At 42.8% G+C, this 20617-nt stretch overlaps 1 protein-coding gene across 4 annotated transcripts in view; it reads left to right on the forward strand.

Annotated features, from left to right (window-relative positions):
* Positions 1-915: 915 nt before the first annotated feature.
* Positions 916-20617, forward strand: part of tcf7 (transcription factor 7) — a 218694-nt gene continuing 198992 nt past the window's right edge. For 3 of the 4 annotated variants that reach the window (XM_078230842.1, XM_078230839.1, XM_078230840.1), the window contains exons 1-3: positions 916-1149; positions 1306-1372; positions 1550-1662. In XM_078230842.1, the coding sequence (XP_078086968.1) occupies positions 955-1149; positions 1306-1372; positions 1550-1662 (375 nt within the window). In that variant the 5' untranslated portion in view covers positions 916-954. The remainder of the gene's footprint in view (positions 1150-1305; positions 1373-1549; positions 1663-20617) is intronic. The other variant, XM_078230841.1, reaches the window with a different exon arrangement.

Here is a 20617-nt window from a genome sequence, read left to right on the forward strand (position 1 = left end):
AGTATTGAATTGTGTCTGTGTGTATATCTATATCTGTGCATGTCTGCACGTAACTGAGTATGTAGCCCACTAAGTGTGCTGATAAATGTATGTGTGAAGATATTTCTTACGTTCCCATTGTGCGAGTATACCTGTGTCTGTATCCCTGAGTATTCCTTGAGCGAGAGAGCCTTTCGTACTTGAACCAAACTTACATTATACTTGGTCCATTTTAACCCATACCTCCCCCCACCGCAAAAAGAAAACAACAACTGTTAAATCTTCCAATTTAATAATTCAAAACGGACACGTTAAAGAATTTACATAATTTAAAGGAAAAAAAAGTTAGTTGATCTATTGATCAGACTGAATTGGGTTCAGAAAACCGTAAGGGAGGCACGTTCCCTTTGATGAACACGAGTGGAGAGAATGTGTGGTAAATAGTTATTTGTTAGGGAAGGCTGGGGTTGAATTCTTCTCTCCACGCATATTAATATCGGATTTTAAAACAACTGCCTGGAAAGATGTTCTTTTTAACAGTGAGAGGGGGAGCTGATTGCAAGGGCATGGACTTATTAGAAAAATAATAATGATTTTACAGTGTTTCGTTGATGAAACAATTGAATCCCCCTCCCGTCAATAAGGCTGTCAATCAAAAGGCGGTACGCTTTGATGTTGAGCAGCCGTCGCCTTGGTCCTAAAACACAAACTGCTTCAGATCTTTTTTTCTCTCTGCAGCCGTACTTTCACTGAGATCTTTTCTCTCTCTCTCTCCTGCTCCAACTGACTGCAACTTTATATTGCATTAATTGGGTAGCATACAGCAAGCGGCGCAAGTCCTGGTCAATAACTTTGAATAGTGCGAAGTGAAGGAGTGGAGAGAGGGGGTGAAGTAGACAGGGGGTGGGGTGAATTGGGGGGGGGGGGGCAAGAGGAGGGGGAAGAGGGGGGTGGGGGGTGATATCCTAAGGAAAAATGCCGCAGCTGAACAGCGGTGGAGGGGATGATCTGGGGGCCAACGACGAAATGATTTCCTTCAAGGACGAAGGGGAACAGGAGGAAAAAATCTCCGAGAACACTCTCACAGAGAGGGACTTAGCAGACGTGAAGTCATCGTTAGTTAACGAGTCGGAGACTAACCAGAACGTGAATCCTGCATCCGACCCAGGGGTGAGTGCTAGAGTTTGATCTTTGTTCCAGTCCATGAATTTGCAGGTCTATTAAGAAATGCGAACACACGTGTGCCTATAACACAGTCATTCTCATCTCATGCATATTCTTCTTTCACATGATTCCCCCCCCCACCCCCCCAACTCCTCGAAACAGGCGATTAGACGCTCACAGGACAATCAAAGAATTTACCAGGACAAATCCAGAGGTCACATCGATGACGGTAGGGCTTGCTTGCATTTGTTTCTTTTTGTTGTTGCTGTATATAGCCCACCATCCTTTGATTCATTCATCCACTTTATTCGCCAGTCGTTTTACAACAAAAGTTTGTGAATGTCAATAACAAGCCATTAAAACTTTTTCTCTCTCTCCCTCCTCTCCCTCTGGCTCTCTCATGCAGTTATAAAGCAGCGTCAAGATGGTGGTACTTTCAAAGGGACTGCCTACTCGGGGTATCCCCACTTTCTGATGCTCCAAGACCCCTACCTGCCCAATGGATCCCTCTCTCCATCTGTAAGTCCTTGTCACGCTGTGCATGTTGCAGGAATTGTACATCCCCCACTTATTATTTCAGGCTTATTTTTCTTAGGGGGGGGGGAGGGGAAGAATTAGTGATTATTGCAGGAAATAAATGTTCATCACCAACCAGTCATCGGCTCACTCACAAAAGCAGCTAAATTCAATGTCTGGGTTGAGGTGGGGAGGGTCTTAATTTTGGAGCTGCCGATCGTTTAAACGTCTCCTTGTTTGCTCTAACACCTTGCTGAGACTCAGGGAATCTTTCCTAGTCATGTTGTTTGATTCTACACGCTTCAAACCAGTCAGAATAGGATAAATGTATCTCTTGTGGTTGCCGCCGGGTGAAGGGTAGTCATCATTTGCTGGGTTGGTTTTTGCTCGTTTGGACTGTGTGAGTAAACAAATACTGGAGGGCTGTCAGCTACAAGTTGTCAATTCGTAGTTGTGGTGTCTGGGGCGGGGGGGGGGGGGGGGGGTAGAGGGGGAGGAAATGACAATTAATTTTTGGGGTCGATCCCTTGCTCCGAATCCTCCTTAATTTTTTAAAGACATCACAATAGTTTCGATTTTCTCGAAAGTTGCTAAGCCTTCTTCTGCAACAGGCCGAACACTTGTTCGGGGACTCGTGATGGAATAAGTTTTTGTTTCAGTTTATTTATTAGTGTCACTACTTAGGCTTACATTAACACTGCAATGAAGTTACTGTGAAAATAAACAAGAGGTCATTCAGAAAAAAAACCGCAATGCCTTCACAACAGTTGGGGACTTGAAAAAAACAAATGACGAAGGGGGGGGAGGGGGATGTATAATAGTTCTTAATTTATTCCATCATTTTCATGGTGTAAAGTGAAACTTGCTCATACCTGAAAATAAATAATGCTCCTCTCCCTGTTGGTTTTAGAGTATTGTAAACACTGAGACTTCTCAATAATTGTTTCCCAATATCGAACCTCAGTGGTATTTAAACACATTTCAAAAGTAGGGAAGGTAAACCGAATATTTTTTTAAAAATGATATCTGGCTCCTTTTATTAATAAAATAAATCCTACGCGCAATAAGAATGTAGAACAGAAAGAAATGAGTAGAAATCATCGCCACCCAGTTCAGGCTGGTGTTGAAATGTTCTTGACTGAAATTATTTGCATTTCAAAGTCATATCCCACCAGGCTGCTCTCTTGATGTGTCAACATTTAAATCAAGGAATCCGCATTTTTCTGAGTAATTCAGTACAAGAGACTAAAGTACTTGGAAGTTGACAAGAACGTCACTGTCTGGAAAGGAAGCCGTTTCTTGAAGAATAACAAAATAAGTCAGTTCTTTTAAAATAAAAACACATTACACACATATATGTGTGCGTGATCACTAGGTGAGGCAAGATCTTTTATAAAGTGGGAGAGTGTCGGAGAGCCCTGTCTGACTTTTCTTTTTGCCCACCAAATCATCTCATTGATAGAAAGGATTATGAAGCCTGCACACCATCACGCTGCAAACACTTGTGGGAGACACAGCTTTTGTTCTATAATCTTGCATGACAAGAACAGGTACCAGCAGCTGCTAGTTTTCCTTTATATACATATATTAAAAAAACAGAAACCTTTGCTTATCTGATATCAGATAAATGTCCTGTTGAGCATTTCCATCCAGAAGCTCAAACCTTGACAATATGTTGCTGTGCTTTGTGTCTCGTACTGTTTTTGTGCAGTGTGGTTTGAGTGGTCGTTTTTTCTCTCTCTCTCTTACTGTGGAACCAAATGGAAATCTTTTCAGTCAAGATAGGTTTGCTTGAGGGCTGGTGGGGCGGTGAGCAGGTGGGGGGGGGGGGGGGGGGGGGGGGCGTGGGTGGGTGGTATCAGATCAGACACAAGCTTTCTTGTTGGTTTAGTAATATAACACAGGCACCGTTGGGGGAAAAAATGGCATTACTGTTTAATAAAATGCTTACGGTCTCAGAGCTTCTGTGACTTGGGCACCCTGCTCAATCCGCATAGACTGACAGGCACGAGATGTCAGAAATCTCATTCCTGAGGTAGTCTCATTGTCAGTGCTCCTTCTTCGAATCAAATAGTTAAAAAAAATCAAATAGTTAAACAAAGAACTGTGAATAATTTGACTTATTTATTTGGCCTATTTCTGTTTTGCGTTTTGGTAAATATTTTAGTGTGAACAGTGAACACTGGAGATACAGTCATGGGAACTTGTTTTTAGATGAGATATCAAGTTTGATAGAGCAAACAAAGTTGGGTTACTGTTAGTGGGCACAGGCACAAGTTTAACTTTCCATGTTTCGGTTATGCACGGTTAATATAATTCCCTCACACCATCAGCCCCAGAAGCTTCACAAAGCAAATTTCCGCAGAAATAACACACTTTAAGAAAACAAAAGTCCCCAAAGCTAAAGAATAAAAAGGGGTGTTACAATTTTTTGTGTAACTGTTTGTTCTCAAATCCATAGAGTTCCGGTCATGCTTTATGTTTGGGTTGTGATTCTGTTGCTGGAACCAGTGATGAGGTCAATAAGAATGGCAGTGTCCTCTGTTTGAATCTTGAAAATTGCACCAAAACAAGGCGATCGATCATGCCAATCTGTAAATTCTTGAATTAGGATTGGCTAGAAACCTGTCTTTAGATCCAGCTTTTAGTTCATGGCTAAATATAAATGAAGTGAGTGCTCACTCCAGTATACACCTTGGGGGAAAAGTCTGAATAGAGTTGTCATTACAGTTTGGCCCAACAACGTGCTGATCCAGTTGAGAACCTTTTTGCTACTGTATAAATGACCATCTGAGGTACCCCAGAATTCCCTGCAAATACTAGCCATCTAAGGGTTAAAATGATCCCCGATGGGGGTGAGAAACTGTCTCAATATACAGTCCTTACGTGAAGGAAAATACCATTTGAAACAAGGCAAAACAATCGTAGCTCATATGCCTGTTCACAAAATATAAAATAGATTATGGTTATCCACCTATGTGAGAACTGGTTTACTAAACTTAATTTATACAGAGTGCGTACAATTAAAGTTGTATTTCAAATCTGCTGCGTGTTATTAATTAGCAACTGGCAATCACAGTATGCTTTTAAATTCATTTAGCAAATAACAGTTACTGTTGGACAGCAGAAAGGAAAGCAATGATCATACCCTTGGGTCTTATATAGTGCTTTGCTTCACTGCAACATTTATTAAATATCTTGATACTGAGGTTAAGGCAGGAGGTGGGCAGGGGGTGGTTAGCTCAGTTGGTTAGGCGGCTAGTATATAGTTAAGAGTAACATCAACAGCACGGATTTGATTCCCATTTCGGCTGAGGTAGTGTTGGCACCTGAGAGTGGAAAGCAATGACCATACTCCACATGGCACGGCTTGGAATCATAGAATCTCTCCTGTGCAAAAGGAGTCCATTCTGCCCATCGAGTCTGCATCGACCACAATCCCACCTATTCCCATATTCCCAAGTCTGCACCGACCACAGTCCCACCCCTATTCCTGTAACCCCACATATTTACCCTGCCAATCCCCTGACACTAGGGTCAATTTAGCATGGCCAATCAACCTAACCCACACATCTTTGGACTGTGGGAGGAAACCGGAGCACCTGGAGGAAACCCACGCAGGCATGGGAAGAATGTGCAAACTCCGCACAGACAGTGACTGACCCGAGGCCAGATTTGAACCGGGGTCCCTGACGCTGTGAGGCAGCAGTGCTAACCACTGTGCCACCGTGCCACCCCTTAGCTCGAGTAAGAGTGTGAGATGTCGCTATAATTCACTTGTAAAGTGACTATTTTGCTCTCTTTTAGGACAAGTTGACAATACCTTTTTTTGTAGTTTCAGATGACAGTTCCTATGGATTAAATCTAAAGAGGTCAAACTTGAAACCATTCTCTTGTCCTCAATGCAGACCTAAAGCAGTTTTGTCCAGACTGATGAAAATGGCCCAGTACCCTCTTATAGACAAGACCCCATCAGTATCTTGCCTCCCATAAGCATACTGACACTTGTTCTTTTACAACAAATTGAACAATGTTAAAAATATATTTATTAGACATGATTTAAAATGTATACAGTTATTTAATATAATTGTACTAATGCATCCACCACTGACAAAAACTGACAAGGAAATAGATCAGGATGAAGCATCAGCAGATAATGACCCAAAGACCTGCCTTTAGACAGAGCACACATGAATGAATGAGTGAATATAGTGAGGTACGCCATGCAGATTTTTTTCTCAACAAAAGGGCTTTTGGTGTTTGAGACAGTTTGAACTTCATTCCTAATGGATGTGAGCTCCCAGCACAAAGTAGGGTGAGTTTGTACAAATTGACACTAAATTGTCAATATCACTGAAAGGGGAGGTAAGGATAATTGGTGTGACTGAATCATTACACTGGTCTAGCAGAGGTTGTTTTTATTAAGATTGAGGTAAAGGCCTCTTTTTTCCTACAAAGCAGTTTGAGCTTTAGATGCATGATGTAACTGGCCTAGGAGTACATGTTGCTGGGTGAAAATGAACAGAAAAAGATTATTAATTTTTTTTCCAGCACTTTGCCAACTATTTTGCCAACTATTCAAAACAGTATTTTGCCAACTATTCACCAGTAAAACCTAAGATTTTATCCATTAACAATTCACTGCCATAAGTAAATGGTGGGGTACTGGTGAGTTGTTGACAGTGATTTTTATTCCTTGCATAGGTCTTCTCTGCTGCTTGTCACCTCAGATTGAGGGCTGACAGATCCTAGTTCCTGACATTTAAACTGGACAACTATGCAAATAGGCAGAAGGATGCATATGAACAATCCAAAGTGTCCCCTTTGGAGTGCCACTATCACCCTCGCTCTCCCATCTTCCAACGCCTTTCCAAAGAAGGACAGCCTCAAACTGGGCTTTGGGCCTTATCTGTGTATAGAGTGTCTACAACTGCTGACTGGTCCAGACTTTCCAAAATTCAGCAAGCTTGGACACTAAGATGGCCCATAACTAAGTCCTGTGGTGGGGGGTGAGCATTGGATGGCAGAGATCTGCAATGTTAATGTAGACACAGGATCAGTACACCTGCTTTGCCTGAATCCACATTAATATAATTGGAAAACCTGCCGCTTCTTCTGTAGCCTCTGGCCGTCCCTTTAAGGGCCACTGGCTGTGACACCATTGATCTGAACAAACTGAGCCAAGCATATGCAGAACATGTTCCACTTGGGTTTTTGTCCAATTTTACATCGGGACCTGATTAAATTTTCATGTGCCATGGGACCCATTTCAGGGAAGCATCCTGGGCAAATGAAATGTATTCAATCCAGTACTCTGATACTGGAGAACTTGGTCTGATTTTGCTACGTTTCTCTGTAAAGCTAATAAAACGAGGCTCAGTTTCCCCTCCAATATGTTTACAGCAACACAACATTGGCATTGTAAAGTGAATTTGATAATCTTGTGTGACTGCTGTCAGGAGCTTGGCATCCATTTTGAAAAGTAGCTAAAAGCTACATGGTATCACTGTGTCTTTTCCTTCCTCAACTAAAAAAAGATTTGCCTGATCTTTTTTTCATGAAGGCGTTGAAAATCAAACTGAGTAGAGGATTTGTACTTGGCATGAAATTGGGGCTGGGAATTTTGAGTGCAGTTGAGGTTAGTGTATTTTGTTAAACAAATTAGCCAAGTATGGTGGAAATAGTTTAAATGAAGTGTTGACCACCTTGCGTCTTGTGTAAGCACTTTGACCTGCCTGCACTTACCCTATGTTATAGGAATGAAGACTGCCTGGCAGTTCATTGGGACAGCTACACTGTGAGTGAGTGATTGAGCATGGGATATCTATGTAGTAACCAATGACTCCTATACTATATGTGAATATGCTTATCACTCAATTGCTTTACTTTGTAAAGTAATTTTCTATCAACTCACCAAGGCTCCTTCAACAACACCTTCCAAACCCACAACTTCTATCACATAGAAGAACAAGGGCAACAGATGCATGGGAATGCCACCACCTGCAAGTTTCCCTCCAAGCCACGCCCCTTCCTGACTTGGAACTATATTGCTGTTCCTTCATTGTGGCTGGGTCAAAATCCTGGATCATCGTCCCTCACAGCAGTGTGGGTGTTCCTACAACAGATGGTCTGCAGTGGTTCAAGAAGGTGGCTGGCCACTATCCTCTCAAGGGCAATTAAGTGTGGGCAATAAATGGTAGCCTAACCAATGATGCCCCTGAATGAATAAAAAATCACAAATCCCCATCCGCTCACATGGATGCAGCAAAAACAGCAGTGATGACTGTTTAAACATTTAAAAAGCTTGCCTCCCCATAGCACATCAGAGCATAATAAGGTCCAATTATGTGATGCTGAAACACTATAAACAGCTGTACACTGCAAGAATCCTGTCCCAGCACCACCTTTTCTTCTTTCATGGGATGGGGTTGTCACCTATCCCTCGCTGTCCTTGAACTGGATGGCTTACTGGCCTATTTCAGAAGTCAGTTCAAGAGTCAACCACATTGCTATGGCTCTGGAATCATGTAGACCAGGTAAGGATTTCCTTCCCTAAAGGAGATTAGTAAACCAGATGGTTTTTCCCAACAATCAATGACAGTCACCATGGTTACCATTACTTTATCTTCCATATATTTAATTGAATTTAAATTCCCCCAGCTGCCATAGGGGGATTTGAGCCCATGTCCCCAAAGCATTAGCCTGGGCCTCTGTGACATCGCCATTAAACCATCACCTCATTGCCACTTTCTTCCCCCACCCCCACTCCAAGCTAAAGAGATTGAAGTACATCTATCTCATCAATCTAGAGAAGCATGCGTTACAAAGTGTACTCTGAGAAAAGTGAAGTGTTAATAAACAATATTTTTGCACAAATACTGAGTAAACTGTTCCAAGAGATGCTCTGCAATCAACCCCAGTATATTATAACAGTGCCCATAGTTCAGAAGTACTTCATTGGCAGCAAAGCACTTTGAAATGTTCAGTGGGCGTGAAAACCACTATATAAATTGAAGTCTTCCTTTCTTTTTTTAAAATCTTTTTAATGTTTGGGGGGGGGGGAAAGGGGAATATCAGCCACGGTTCCTGTTTCTTGACGTTGTTGAGCCGCTGGGGCCAGAGAGAGAACAAGTGCATGCATTGGGTGTGGAGCTTTCCACAGCTAGCTAACCTGTCTAAACTCACTGCCTAGGCTCACGTAGAAGATTGCCAGCTTGAATGTGGAATTGGTGGTCTGACAGTGTCTGTGCGCTTACATATCAAGAAGAGACTTCTTACTGTGCCTACCCCAGTCCAACGCCGGCATCTCCACATCACGCTTACATATCAGCAGGAGTCAGTGCCTTGCGCCTCCCTTGTATTTATTTGGGGAGGGCCCTCTCCAGCACCTCTATATCCTTCTTATAAAACTGCCACCAGAAATGCGCACCGTGATCCAAGTATAATTTAACCAAGGCTCAATACAAAATTAGAACGACTTCTCTACTTTCCAATTCCAACACTATAGAAGTAAAACCGAATCTTGGTTTGCTTTTTTTAATGGCTTTGTTAACCTGTCACTACTCCCTGAGATTTGTGTATTCGTACTCCTAGATCTGTTTACTGGTCTACCTCATTTAGATTCTTCTTTTCTAACTAATATGCAACCTCCTTATTTTTCTTGCCAAAATGTAAATACTTCACATTTATCTATAATTACATGCCCGCTCTGTAAGTTTGCTAAATACCTTCTTGTAATTTGATGCCCTCCTCCTCAGTATTGACTATCCACCTCAATTTAGAGCCATGGGCAATTTAGAAATTGTACTTTTTTTTTCTGAAGTCTAAATTGTTGTTCTAAAATATGAACAACAATCATCTCAGCATTAATCCTTTTGCGGCTGCACTTACTGTCTCTGCCAGTCTGAACGGCTTCCCTTGACAACTAGTCTCCGCTTTCAGTTGAGGCCAGTCAACTATCCATTCTTCTACTTGTCCTCTAACCCTGCATCATCTGACCTTATTAATTAGTATTAGGTGTGCCACTTTATCTACGACCTTTTAGAAATTGAGGTAACTTACATCTACCACATTATCTTTGTCTCCTCTTTCTGTTGTCTCTTCAAAGAATTCCACAAGGCTGGTCAAGCAAAACATTCATCAAAACATAGAAACTAAAAGCAGGAGAAGGCCATTTGGCCCTTCGAGCCTGCTCCACCATTCTTTTTGATCATAGCTGATCATCAATTTCGATATCCTGATCCCCCCATATCCCTTGTTCACTTTAGCCCCAAAAGCTAAATCTAATTTCTTCTTGAAATCAGACAACGTTTTGGCCTCAGCTTCTTTCTGTGGTAGTGAATTCCACACATTCACCACTCTCTAGATGAAGAAATTTCTCCTCACCTCAGTTCTAAAAGATTTACCCCTTATCCTCAAGCTATGACCCCTAGTTCTGGACTCCCCTACCATTGGGAACATTCTTTCTGAATCTACCTTGTCTAACCCTGTTAGAATTTTATAAGTTTCTATGAGATCCCCTCTCATTCTTTTAAATTCCAATGAATATAATCCGAACCAACGTAAGTCTCTCCTCATATGAGAGACCTGTCATCCCAGGAATTAGCCTGGTAAACCTTTGCTGTACTCCCTCTGCAGCAAGGACATCCTTCCTCAGATAAGAACACCAAGACTGCACACAATTCCCTTTTGAAATCCACGCTGATTATTCATCGTTATATTTTTGGTGGATAGACTCAGCCAGTGTGACAACATCTGTCGAGAGGGGAACAGAATTAATGTTTCCAGTTCGTATGACTTTTCTTCAACTCTGATGAAGAGTCATATAGCCTCAATGTTAACTCTGTTTTGTCCCTGCACAGATGCTGAGTCTTTCCAGCATTCCTGTTTTTATTTCAGCTTTCCAGCAATATTTTGCTTTCATTATGTTTTTGGTTTGTAAATGATCTACCGCTTCCCCTTTAGAAGGAATTTCATATTTTTTCCTACAAAGTGAAGTTAAAATGACTGATCTATGTTTCCTTGGACATGTTCAATCTCCCTTCTTAAATATAGGTATAATGTCAGTTGTCTACCAATGTTCTGGCATTATATCTTTTTCTAATAAATTGTTATGCATCTGTAATAGTGTCCCTCCTATCTTTTCTCAAGAATCTTTTGAGATGTGTAGATTCTTTTAAAATCCATCTGAACCAGAAGTTATATCCTTTTTGTGTTTGAGTACTTTATTTTCTATGTTTCTGATTTCTACATTAAATATCTCCCTGGTAGATACTGAAGGATAATATTTAATATTTTTTGCCATTTCCCAATTGATGCCTGTTATGTTATCCTTTCCATTTTTTAGTTGCCCTACTCCCATCTTGACTATTTTTTATTATTTATGAGCCTGGAGAATATTTTACTCCTATGGTCCCAGATAATTTAATTCCATGGTTTCTATTTGCCTTCCGAATTGTTTTTGTCTTCTTTCCTAATATCTTATTAAGGTAATTAGCCATTGTCCACAGTAAAGAGAGACAATTTGTTACATGTAGCTCAAGGGAGACCACTTTACAAGTGTGAGACAAAGCGAGGAAGCAGACCTTCATGAGCTAACATAGCTAGTATGGGGATTGAATCTGCCAGCATCATTCAGTATCATATTCTAGCTAACTAATCCCTCACAGAATTTTAGTATTCTCCCTTGTAACGCTCTTCCTTGCTATCCATGTATTTAACGTAGGCTGCTTTTCCTACGTTCAATTTTTTCATTATGTCTTTATTCATCCATGGTGCCAGTTGGTACAGTGGTTAGCACTGCTGCCTCACAGCGCCAGGGACCCAGGTTCAATTCCAGCCTCGGCTCACTGTCTGTGTCGTCAGGGGGATGAGTAGCGTAAATATGGGTGGGTTACAGGGATAGGGCCTGGGTGGGATTGTGGCCGGTGGAGGCTCAATGGGCCAAATGGCCTCCTTCTGCTCTGTAGTGATTCCATGGTTCTATTCTATGATCATTATTTAGTTTGTTCTTTTTTTAGTGCAATATATATTTCTGGACTCTGTTGAACATCTTATTTAAGTATTTCCCATTACTTACGATTATTGTTTACCGATATTGTTGTTTTTTGTTTCAATTTCTACTCAGCCTCTCAAAATAGTATTTGCTCTAATATATTACCCCAGGCCTTATTATGCTTAGAGTTTAATGTGGATAAGTGTGAGGTTATCCATTTTGGCTGAGAAAAAAGGAAGGCAAGTTATTATCTAAATGGAAAGCAGATTCAAAAAGCATCCGGGCAGAGGGATCTGAGTGTCTTTGTTCAAGAATTGCAGAACATCGGTATGCAGGTACAGCCTGTAATAAAAAAGGCAAATGGAATGTTGGCATTTATTGCAAAAGGACTGCAGTACAAAAGTAGAGAAGTGTTGTTGCAATTGTAAAGGGTGTTGGTGAGACCACATCTGGAGTATTGTGTCCAGTTTTGGTCTCCTTATTTGAGGAAGGATGTGATGGCATTGGAGGCAGTTCAGAGGAGGTTCACCAGATTGATTCCAGGGATGAAAGGGTTGATGTGTGAGGAAAGATTAAACATTATACTCGCTGGAGTTCAGAAGGATGAGAAGGGATCTGATTGAGGTATATAAAATACTAAAAGGGATTGATAAAGCAAGCGTCGACCGAATGTTTCCCCTTGTGGGGCAATCTAGAACAAGAGGTAAAAGTCGCGAGGCGTAGGTTTAAAACTGAGATGAGGAGGAACTACTTCTCGCAGAGGGTGGTGAATTTGTGAAACTCGCTGCCCCATCGCGCAGTGGAGTCTGAATCGTTGGTTTCAAGAAGGAGATAGGTATTTTTCTGATATAAAGAAAACAGGTTAAAGGGATATGGGGAACAGGTAGGGAGGTGAATTTGAGACCAGGAAGAGAACGGTCTGATTGAATGGCAGAGCAGTCTCGAAGGGCTGAATTGCCTACGTTCCTTCTCAGTTACTGTCTTAAAGTGTATTGTTATGGTCACTATTGCCTGAATGTTTTTCTTTGTTTCTTCTCTTAATTATTCTGGTTCACTACCCAATATAAGATTCAATAGTGAATACTCCCTTGTTGAATCTTTTATACACTGTAAGCATCGTGCCAACCCTTATCTCCTTTGTCCCCCTACCTACCTCTTTTGGCCAATTAATTTTGAAATTACCCATAATTAGTTTTTGATGTTCTTTGTTTACAACCTTCCCTAATTTATTAGCCTATTGCTTCCTCTTTCTCCCTGCCGTGGTTAGTTAATCTGAGAACTACTCTGGTTATTGTGGTTGATCCTTTATTATCTTTTATCTCTACCCACATGGATTTAATACTATCTTACTAATGGCTGCCTTATCTTTTCCTACTGCCAATATTTTGAGTGGCCTTAACATTCTCAGTTTTCTTGGAGGAAAAGTCTCAGATTTTAACACTCAAAAAAAGCAATGCTGAATTCCGTCCTTGCTGACTCCTTCTTTATGAGACAGAGTGTAAAGAATCATCATGATGTTACACTCGGAGCTGAAACGACAAAGCTCTTTGGCGCACAACTTTGTGGAAGGACTGCCAGTTACTGTGTAATTTATTCTTTGGAGATGAAACAGAACTGCTGTTTCTGAACTGGGAGCAGGTACCATGCAAATGGATTTAGAATAATCCGTTTCTAATGACCTGAGCTAATTTACTGATAAAACATCGAGTAGAATATTGCAAGGTAAAGCCCCGAGGATTTGAAAATAAATACCTCCCCTATTTATAAAAACATTGATCTGGACTGCCGCCTACACGAAACGGAATTTTGATCAAACGGGCATGCACTTGTTCTGAAAGTGTGTGAAATCGTGCAAGATATTGGGCACGCACCCTGATGTCATCGCGCTTATGTGCAACATTCTAGTCAGCAGGCTTGTGTGGGAGCCTGAAGTATAGCAATGAAGAGGCCCATGAAACCTATTAAGGGGGCAATTGGTGGTTTTACGTGACCCGTCCAGCTTTACAGTTAGCAGACGGGCCAATCGGCAGCTTTCACTTTTTCACAACAAACATGTTCCAGGGTGGGATAAAACATCTGGGGTGATGCAAAATGAAAGAAGACGGGCAGAATTTTCCTGTCCCGCCCGCCATGGGGATCGTAGCGGCTGGGTGGGACACAGACCATGCAAAGGTCCATTGGTCTTGGGCGGGATTTTCCGCTCGAGGGACGAGCGGGGCTGGAAAATCCCGCCCAATGGTTTGAGGGCTGAAGTCCTATCAAGTCTGTGTCAGGTGCTTGAATTTGCAGTATGGACACGGTTTACAGTATTTCTTTGAGCTCATTTCATTCATACGGTACTGCGGCTCCCTGAAGCAGCTCCCGCAACAGCTTTCAGCCTTCATGGAGCTTGCTGTAAATGCCCGCCCTCACCCTCACTTCAGTCAGCGCCCACTCCCTTCACCCTCCCCAGCAGTGCTGAGCCTTTCTCAACATGCGTTGGGCTGTCAGTGTGAAATCGCAGTCGTGTCCAATCGCAGCTGGAAGCACATATCGAGTCCGCTCCGGGTCTATCAATTGTACGTGCCTGGAGTGCAAAGTTCAAGTCATGATGGAAGAGAAATTGGTCCCAACGTGTCAGATTTTTGAGCACAAAACAGACATTGGGGGGAGGGGGCAAATTTCCAGGCACAGCCTTATCTGCCTAAAGCAGCTATTAGGTCCTTTCAAGATCCTAATCAGGTGTCCAATGTCATTTTAAGGGTGTAGAGTAAATTGTGGTGCAGAAGTCAATCCACAGTCCAGCTAATAGCAAGACACGGGCACTAAGCCAGGGAAAACAATACCCAAACTGGCCAGCAGAGCCACTGTACCAATGCTGTGGAGTGAAGCGCCCTTACAGGCAAGATCAATGTCTTGCAAATTCCGCCCAATGCAACAGTGTTGGACACAATGGCAAACTGTGCAGGACAAAAACTCTGAACTGCACAGCAGGCTCAAAGATTATCGAATCCCCAGACCTTGATGCCAAATTACGCAAAAATTGGGCATTTGGAAATGAGTCCCAGGGCCCAAATCAGAGCAAACATCAGACTTCCATCTTTGGCCACACATTTCCAGTCATTGCCAATTTCATGTTGGTTCCTGGCAACAACCCGATTTCTCTCCCAATGCTTTCTTAAATTGTCATAACTGTCAGGATTCACTGCTCTCAGCAATATAACCAGAGTTTGAGGAGGCCAGGGAGCTGAGGCTGAAGTCTAGAACTCATTACTGATGTTTATAGCGGATGAATATTTAATGAATTTTTCAGAAAGGCAGTGGGATTGTGTCAGATTTACTCCTTCCTCAATCAACCTACCTGAAAGTCAATTGGAGCATTCACATCACTGTTTCTGCCTGAGAACAGTTAACTGAGCACAGTTAAATATTGAACATGGGACCTTCTCTGATCTGAATGACCCCACATCGCATTATCTAATGCATCTATCGACTGCTCTTTGGTGGGAGGTTTTTCAATACTTTAATGGGATGCAGGCATCATTGCAGGGTCAGCAGTTGTTGCCCTTGAGAAGGTGGTGATGAGATGCCTTTTTTGTACTATTGCAGTCCATATGGTGTTGATACACTCACAGTGCTGTGAGAAAGGGAGTTCCAGGATTTTAATCCAGTGACAGTGAAGGAATGGCAATATAATTCCAAGTCAGGATGATGTATGACTTGGATGGGAATGTGAGAGCGGTGGTGTTCCCATGCATTTGCTGCCCATATCATCCTTGGTGGTAGATGTCGGGAAGTTGGAAGGTGTTGCCAAAGGATTCTTGGTGATTTGCTGCTGTGTGTCTTGTATATAGTGACATTGCTGTGGGTGTGTGGTGGAGAGAGTGAATGTTTAGGTCAAATTTTATTCTATCTACCAGGGATACACACTAAGTTCTAGTTGTTATTATCCAGAGGCACTTTTTATTGGTAGTACCGTTGACATAAATTGCTACTAAGACATGCTTAAGTTCTGTGTAATTTTCTTCTTTGGTGGACACATGAGTACAAGGCAAGTAAAATTCATTGGGATTTCCATTGGTCTTCCCAGTTTAGGATCGGCAGGTTTCCATGGTGATAATGGAGACATAGTTGTGTTGGGGGTTCACTTTTTCTGGAGTTTCCAAAGACTGTGTGTAAAAGGGGAAACATCCGTCCACCAATGAAGAGCCAGGGATGGGAGCAATGTCGGGGAACATTTCAGGGCTTGCAGGTCCCTGTCCTGGCCTTGGATGAAAACCCAATGTAGTAATGGCTGTTAGAATGTAGAATGAGTGGCACAGTGACACAGTGGTTATCACTGCTGCTTCACAGTGCCGGGGACCCGGTATCAATTACAGCCTTGGATGACTGTGTGGAGTTTGCATGTTCTCGCCATGTCTGTGTGGGTTCCCTCCAGGTGCTCCGATTTCCTCCCGCACTCCAAAGATGTGCAGGTTAGGTTGATTGGTTATGCTAAATTGACCCTTAGTGTCAGTGGGATTAGCTAGGTAAATACGTGGGGTTACGGGGATAGGCCTGGGTGGGATTGCTGTCGGTGCAGGCTCGATGGGCTGAATGGCCTCCTTCTGCACCATGGGGATTCTGTGATTCTATCCAGTGGCCCCTGGGTCTGGTGAGTGACTTGGCCTCCCAAAAAAGATTTTAGAAAATAAAATCTTCAACCAGCTCCCTCACTCGAGGCTCAATGAGAGCAGTCCTGGGTTCAGGCCACAATTAAGCGTTTCTACCAAGCCAGTGTCTAAGGTGGCACTCGTGCCCACCTGCCCCACATAGGTGAGATGCCCTCCAACTGATTGTGAAAACTTTTAAAAATTCATTTGTGGGACATGGCTGTCACTGGCTGGCCAGCATTTATTGCCCATTCCTTGTTGTCTGAGGGCAGTTGAGAATCAACCACATTGCTGTGGCCCTGGAGTCACATATAGGCCAGACCAGGTAAGGACGGCAGATTTCCTTCCCTAAAGGACATTAGTGAACCAGATGGGTTTTTCCGACAATCGACGATGGTTTCATGGCCACTATTAGATTTTTAATTGCAGATATTTTGTATTGAATTCAAACTCCACCCTCCGCCGTGGCAAGATTCGAACCCGGGTCCCCAGAACATTAGCTGAGTTTCTGGACTAATAGTCTAGCAATAATACCACTAGGCCATCGCCTTCCCTAAGAGTCTTTTACAAAGGTCAGTGCTGGAAGGCACGATCCTGGCACAACTGCGAGGTTCATTGTCTGTAATCTCAGGAGTCGAGTGCTCCTGTTGCTAGGGATATCCCACCTTCTAAGGAGAAAGCAACTAAGATACATCACAGACAGTCGATTACTGTTTGTTGAACTGCAAGGCTTGGCTTGTGCCAGTGAAAGAACTGATTTCACTTTGCTTCACAACAGAGCTACCACTCTAGCTTCAATTACACTTTAATATAGATTAGAAACATATTAAATCTGCAAACAATTACACTCTTATTTCTTCAAGCGGTGAACTCCATTAAAGACTCACATTGTGAAACATTATGTTTTAGCCCAGTGGAAGCACAGATTTCCCCTGTCAAATCTGCAAACTGTTCCGGAGGAGTTCGGCCAGTCGAACGTCGACGCAGGCAAACTGCTGCTAACATCAACAGCGACCATCTTAACTTCCTTGCAATTAGGATTTTAGTCATTACAGGGCACAAGCTTCTCCAACTCTGTAATCTACCAAGACTTGAAAGAAATTGTGGGGCAGAATCTCTGTGAGAGTTCCCGAATCAGTTCCTGTGATTCTGGTGAATGATCAGTGGAATCCCCCCACCAGGAGAACAGTGTAATCGGTTACTTAGCGCCATTTCTTCGGGAGCTCTGCTGATTTTCCACACAAGTTACAGCAGACGATTAGGATAACCCATGCAAGAATTCCAGGCACATATGTTATTAAGCTGTGGGATAGATTTCTCTAGATTTGCCACTTGTAAAGAAACTGTTCGTGCAGACTTATTTGCATGCTTCAGAGTCGTAGTGAACAGAGGAAATCTTTTTTCCAAATATTTACACATTTAACTGTCACTTAAATATAAAGTAATTCTCCATTTAAAGCAGTGACTAATACCTTGCTAATACCTTATTAGCAAGCTGAAAAGTATTACAATCAAGTACCAAACACTGTGCTCAAATGACATCTACACACATATAAATGCATGTTTATTTAAGAAAACTAACAAAAACTTGAAGTTTAAGTTCATTTATTTGTGTCGCAAGAAGGCTTACATTAACGCTACAATAAAGTTACTGTGAAAATCCCCTCGTCGCCACACTCCTGTGCCTGTTCAGTTACACCTTGACTCACCTGATGAAGGAGCAGCGCTCTGAAAGCACGAGGCCAAATAAACCTGTTGGACTTTAACCTGGTGTTGTGAGACTTCTTACTGTGCCCACTCCAGTCCCATTCTGGCATCTCCATATCGTTCGGTTACACTGAGGGAGAATTTAGCACGGCCAATGCACCTAACCAGCACATCTTTCAGACTGTGGGAGAAAACCGGAGCACCCGGAGGAAACCCACGCAGACACAGGGAGAACGTGCAGACTCCGCACAAACAATCACCCAAAGCTGGAATCAAACCAGGGTCCCTGGCGCTGTGGGGCAGAAGTGCTAACCACTGAGCCACCGTGCCATTCTCGGTTGCAGGCCGAAAGGCTGGAATTTTACCTGGGGCGGGCGCGGCTCACAGAATGGAATTCTCCCTTGGCCTCGGGCGGGATTTTACAAGCCTCGCCCGAGCGAGGTCGTAAAATACTGTCCATAGTCCCCAAAAAGCTGACAACTCAAAAGTGACCCCGAATATAGGCCTGGGGTATGTAACTACACTGATAAACCATAGGCTCATCAAAAACCTAAGTTTCAGGTTGATCCAGCATTTGTAAAGATTGGTGTCAAAATTGTGAGGTATCATTTGTATGTATATTGGCGCTCTGTCAATAAATTTAGCTGTTCAGTTATTTTACAATTGCTTAGTAATTGTCCTAGTGACACAATTATCATCACCACTCCTGGTTCCCCCTCTCACCTGAAACATCTGCTGCTCCGGGAGATGGAGCTGGAAGCAAGATTTCCCAGGATAGTTTTATGGGACAAGGGATTCAAGCCCATGGTGTGTGGTGAAACTTTATTCCCCTGGAAAACAACAGCGTTAGTTACGGTATGGTGGTAAGGGAGGGTAGGGAAGAAAATGCCAGCGTGGCAAATGTGCCAGTATGAACTGAAAGAAGGAGGGGTAGGCAGCAGCTTGACTTGAGGGAGGGAACAGTGCAAGCATAAGCTGGGAGGAGGTGAAAGGAGGATAGGTTCCAGTATGAACTGAAGGGAGCAGAAAGTAAAGGAATGCAAATTGACAGTCAGAGGAAGTAAAGAGATGAGCATCAGCATGAGCGGGAACAAAGCAAGAGCAGTGTCATTGTGAACTTAGGGAGTGAAGGAGGTGGGACATTAGTTGGTATCATGAACTGAAGGGAAAAGTGAGAAGATCTTTACCTGAGGGGGAAAGGGAATAAACAGATAGTGGGAAGGAATTTGATATATATTTTCCTTCATGGATGTGTTGCCCATCCTCAATATCCTTGAATTTAACATTTCGGAAGACAGTTCAGAGTCAACCACATTGCAGTGGGTCTTGGAGTCACATGCAGGCCAGACCAGACAAGGGGAGCAGATTTCCTTAAGGACATTAGTGACCCAGATGTATTTTTATGATGATCGTTTCATGGTCACCATTACTGAGATTAGCTAGCTATTCCAGATTTATGAATTAAATTCCACCAGCTGTTGGAGGGGTGGGGGAAGGTATTTGAACTCATATTCCCAGAATGTTGACCTCAGCCTCTGGATTATTGGCTCAGTAACATTAGCACTATGCCACCAGCTCCTCCCTCAGCAGTAAGACCTCCTTTAGCACCCATGTGATTTTTTTTTCTCCGTTGACCTTATGGCTTCAGTAGCTGCTAACTCCAATGCCACTTTGTGCTATCACCAAAGTGGGCTGCTACCTAAAAGAGGCCAAAGTGGGCTGCTGTAACTCCAGACTGTGAGTGCCCATGTGCAGCATGGACAGTTGCCATGCTTACACTCTCAGTAATGCTGATTTATTGTGATCATCTAGATGTCTTGACTTGCATTTGAAACCCATCAAATCTTCAAACCACTAACCAAAACTCTACACATATAGAGCGCCTGGTTTCCAAAAGAAAAAGAGCATATATTCCTCCCTCACACTCCAGAAAGATTAGGTTGGCAGTTATGGCTGTGCATGAGCACTGCTGGAGTTTAATCAGCTAAAACAATGCAACTTACACAGAATCCCTACAGTGCAGAAGGAGGCCACTTGGCCCATCGAGTCTGCACCGACCACAATCGCACCCAGCCCCTATCCCCATAACCCTATTAAACTCCTGACACTAAAGGGCAATTCAGCATGGCTAATCAACCGAACCCACACATCTTTGAAGTGTGGGAGAAAACCGGAGCACCCGGAGGAAACACACGCAGACACGGGGAGAATGTGCAAACTCCACACAGACAGTGACCCAAGCCAGGAATCGAACCCCGGTCCCTGGTACTGTGAGGCAGCAGTGCTAAACACTGTGCCACCGTGCCAATCCTGTTTCTACCATCTATTCAGCTAGAGGAACTATATTAATGAAAAAATTGACTTTTCGGATTATTTGGGCTCACAAATGGACTAAACATCAGTGGACATAAATGATTTATGGCCTCTCTCTAGTCCAGGGCAACCAAAGTTGATTATAGCACAGTATCAGTTGTGCTTGCTGAGAGTAGTGTACTGAAGTTGGGATATGGGGTCTGTATATCCTTGATGTACAACCACGCAGTGCCTTTATGAAGTGCCCCAAGCATGAGTTTATACACGTAGCAGAGTTATTATGCTACATAACTAAGTTATGTTCACATTTATT

This window comes from Mustelus asterias, chromosome 16 (assembly GCF_964213995.1).
Source record: "Mustelus asterias chromosome 16, sMusAst1.hap1.1, whole genome shotgun sequence".
NCBI classification, from domain to species: Eukaryota; Metazoa; Chordata; class Chondrichthyes; order Carcharhiniformes; family Triakidae; genus Mustelus; species Mustelus asterias.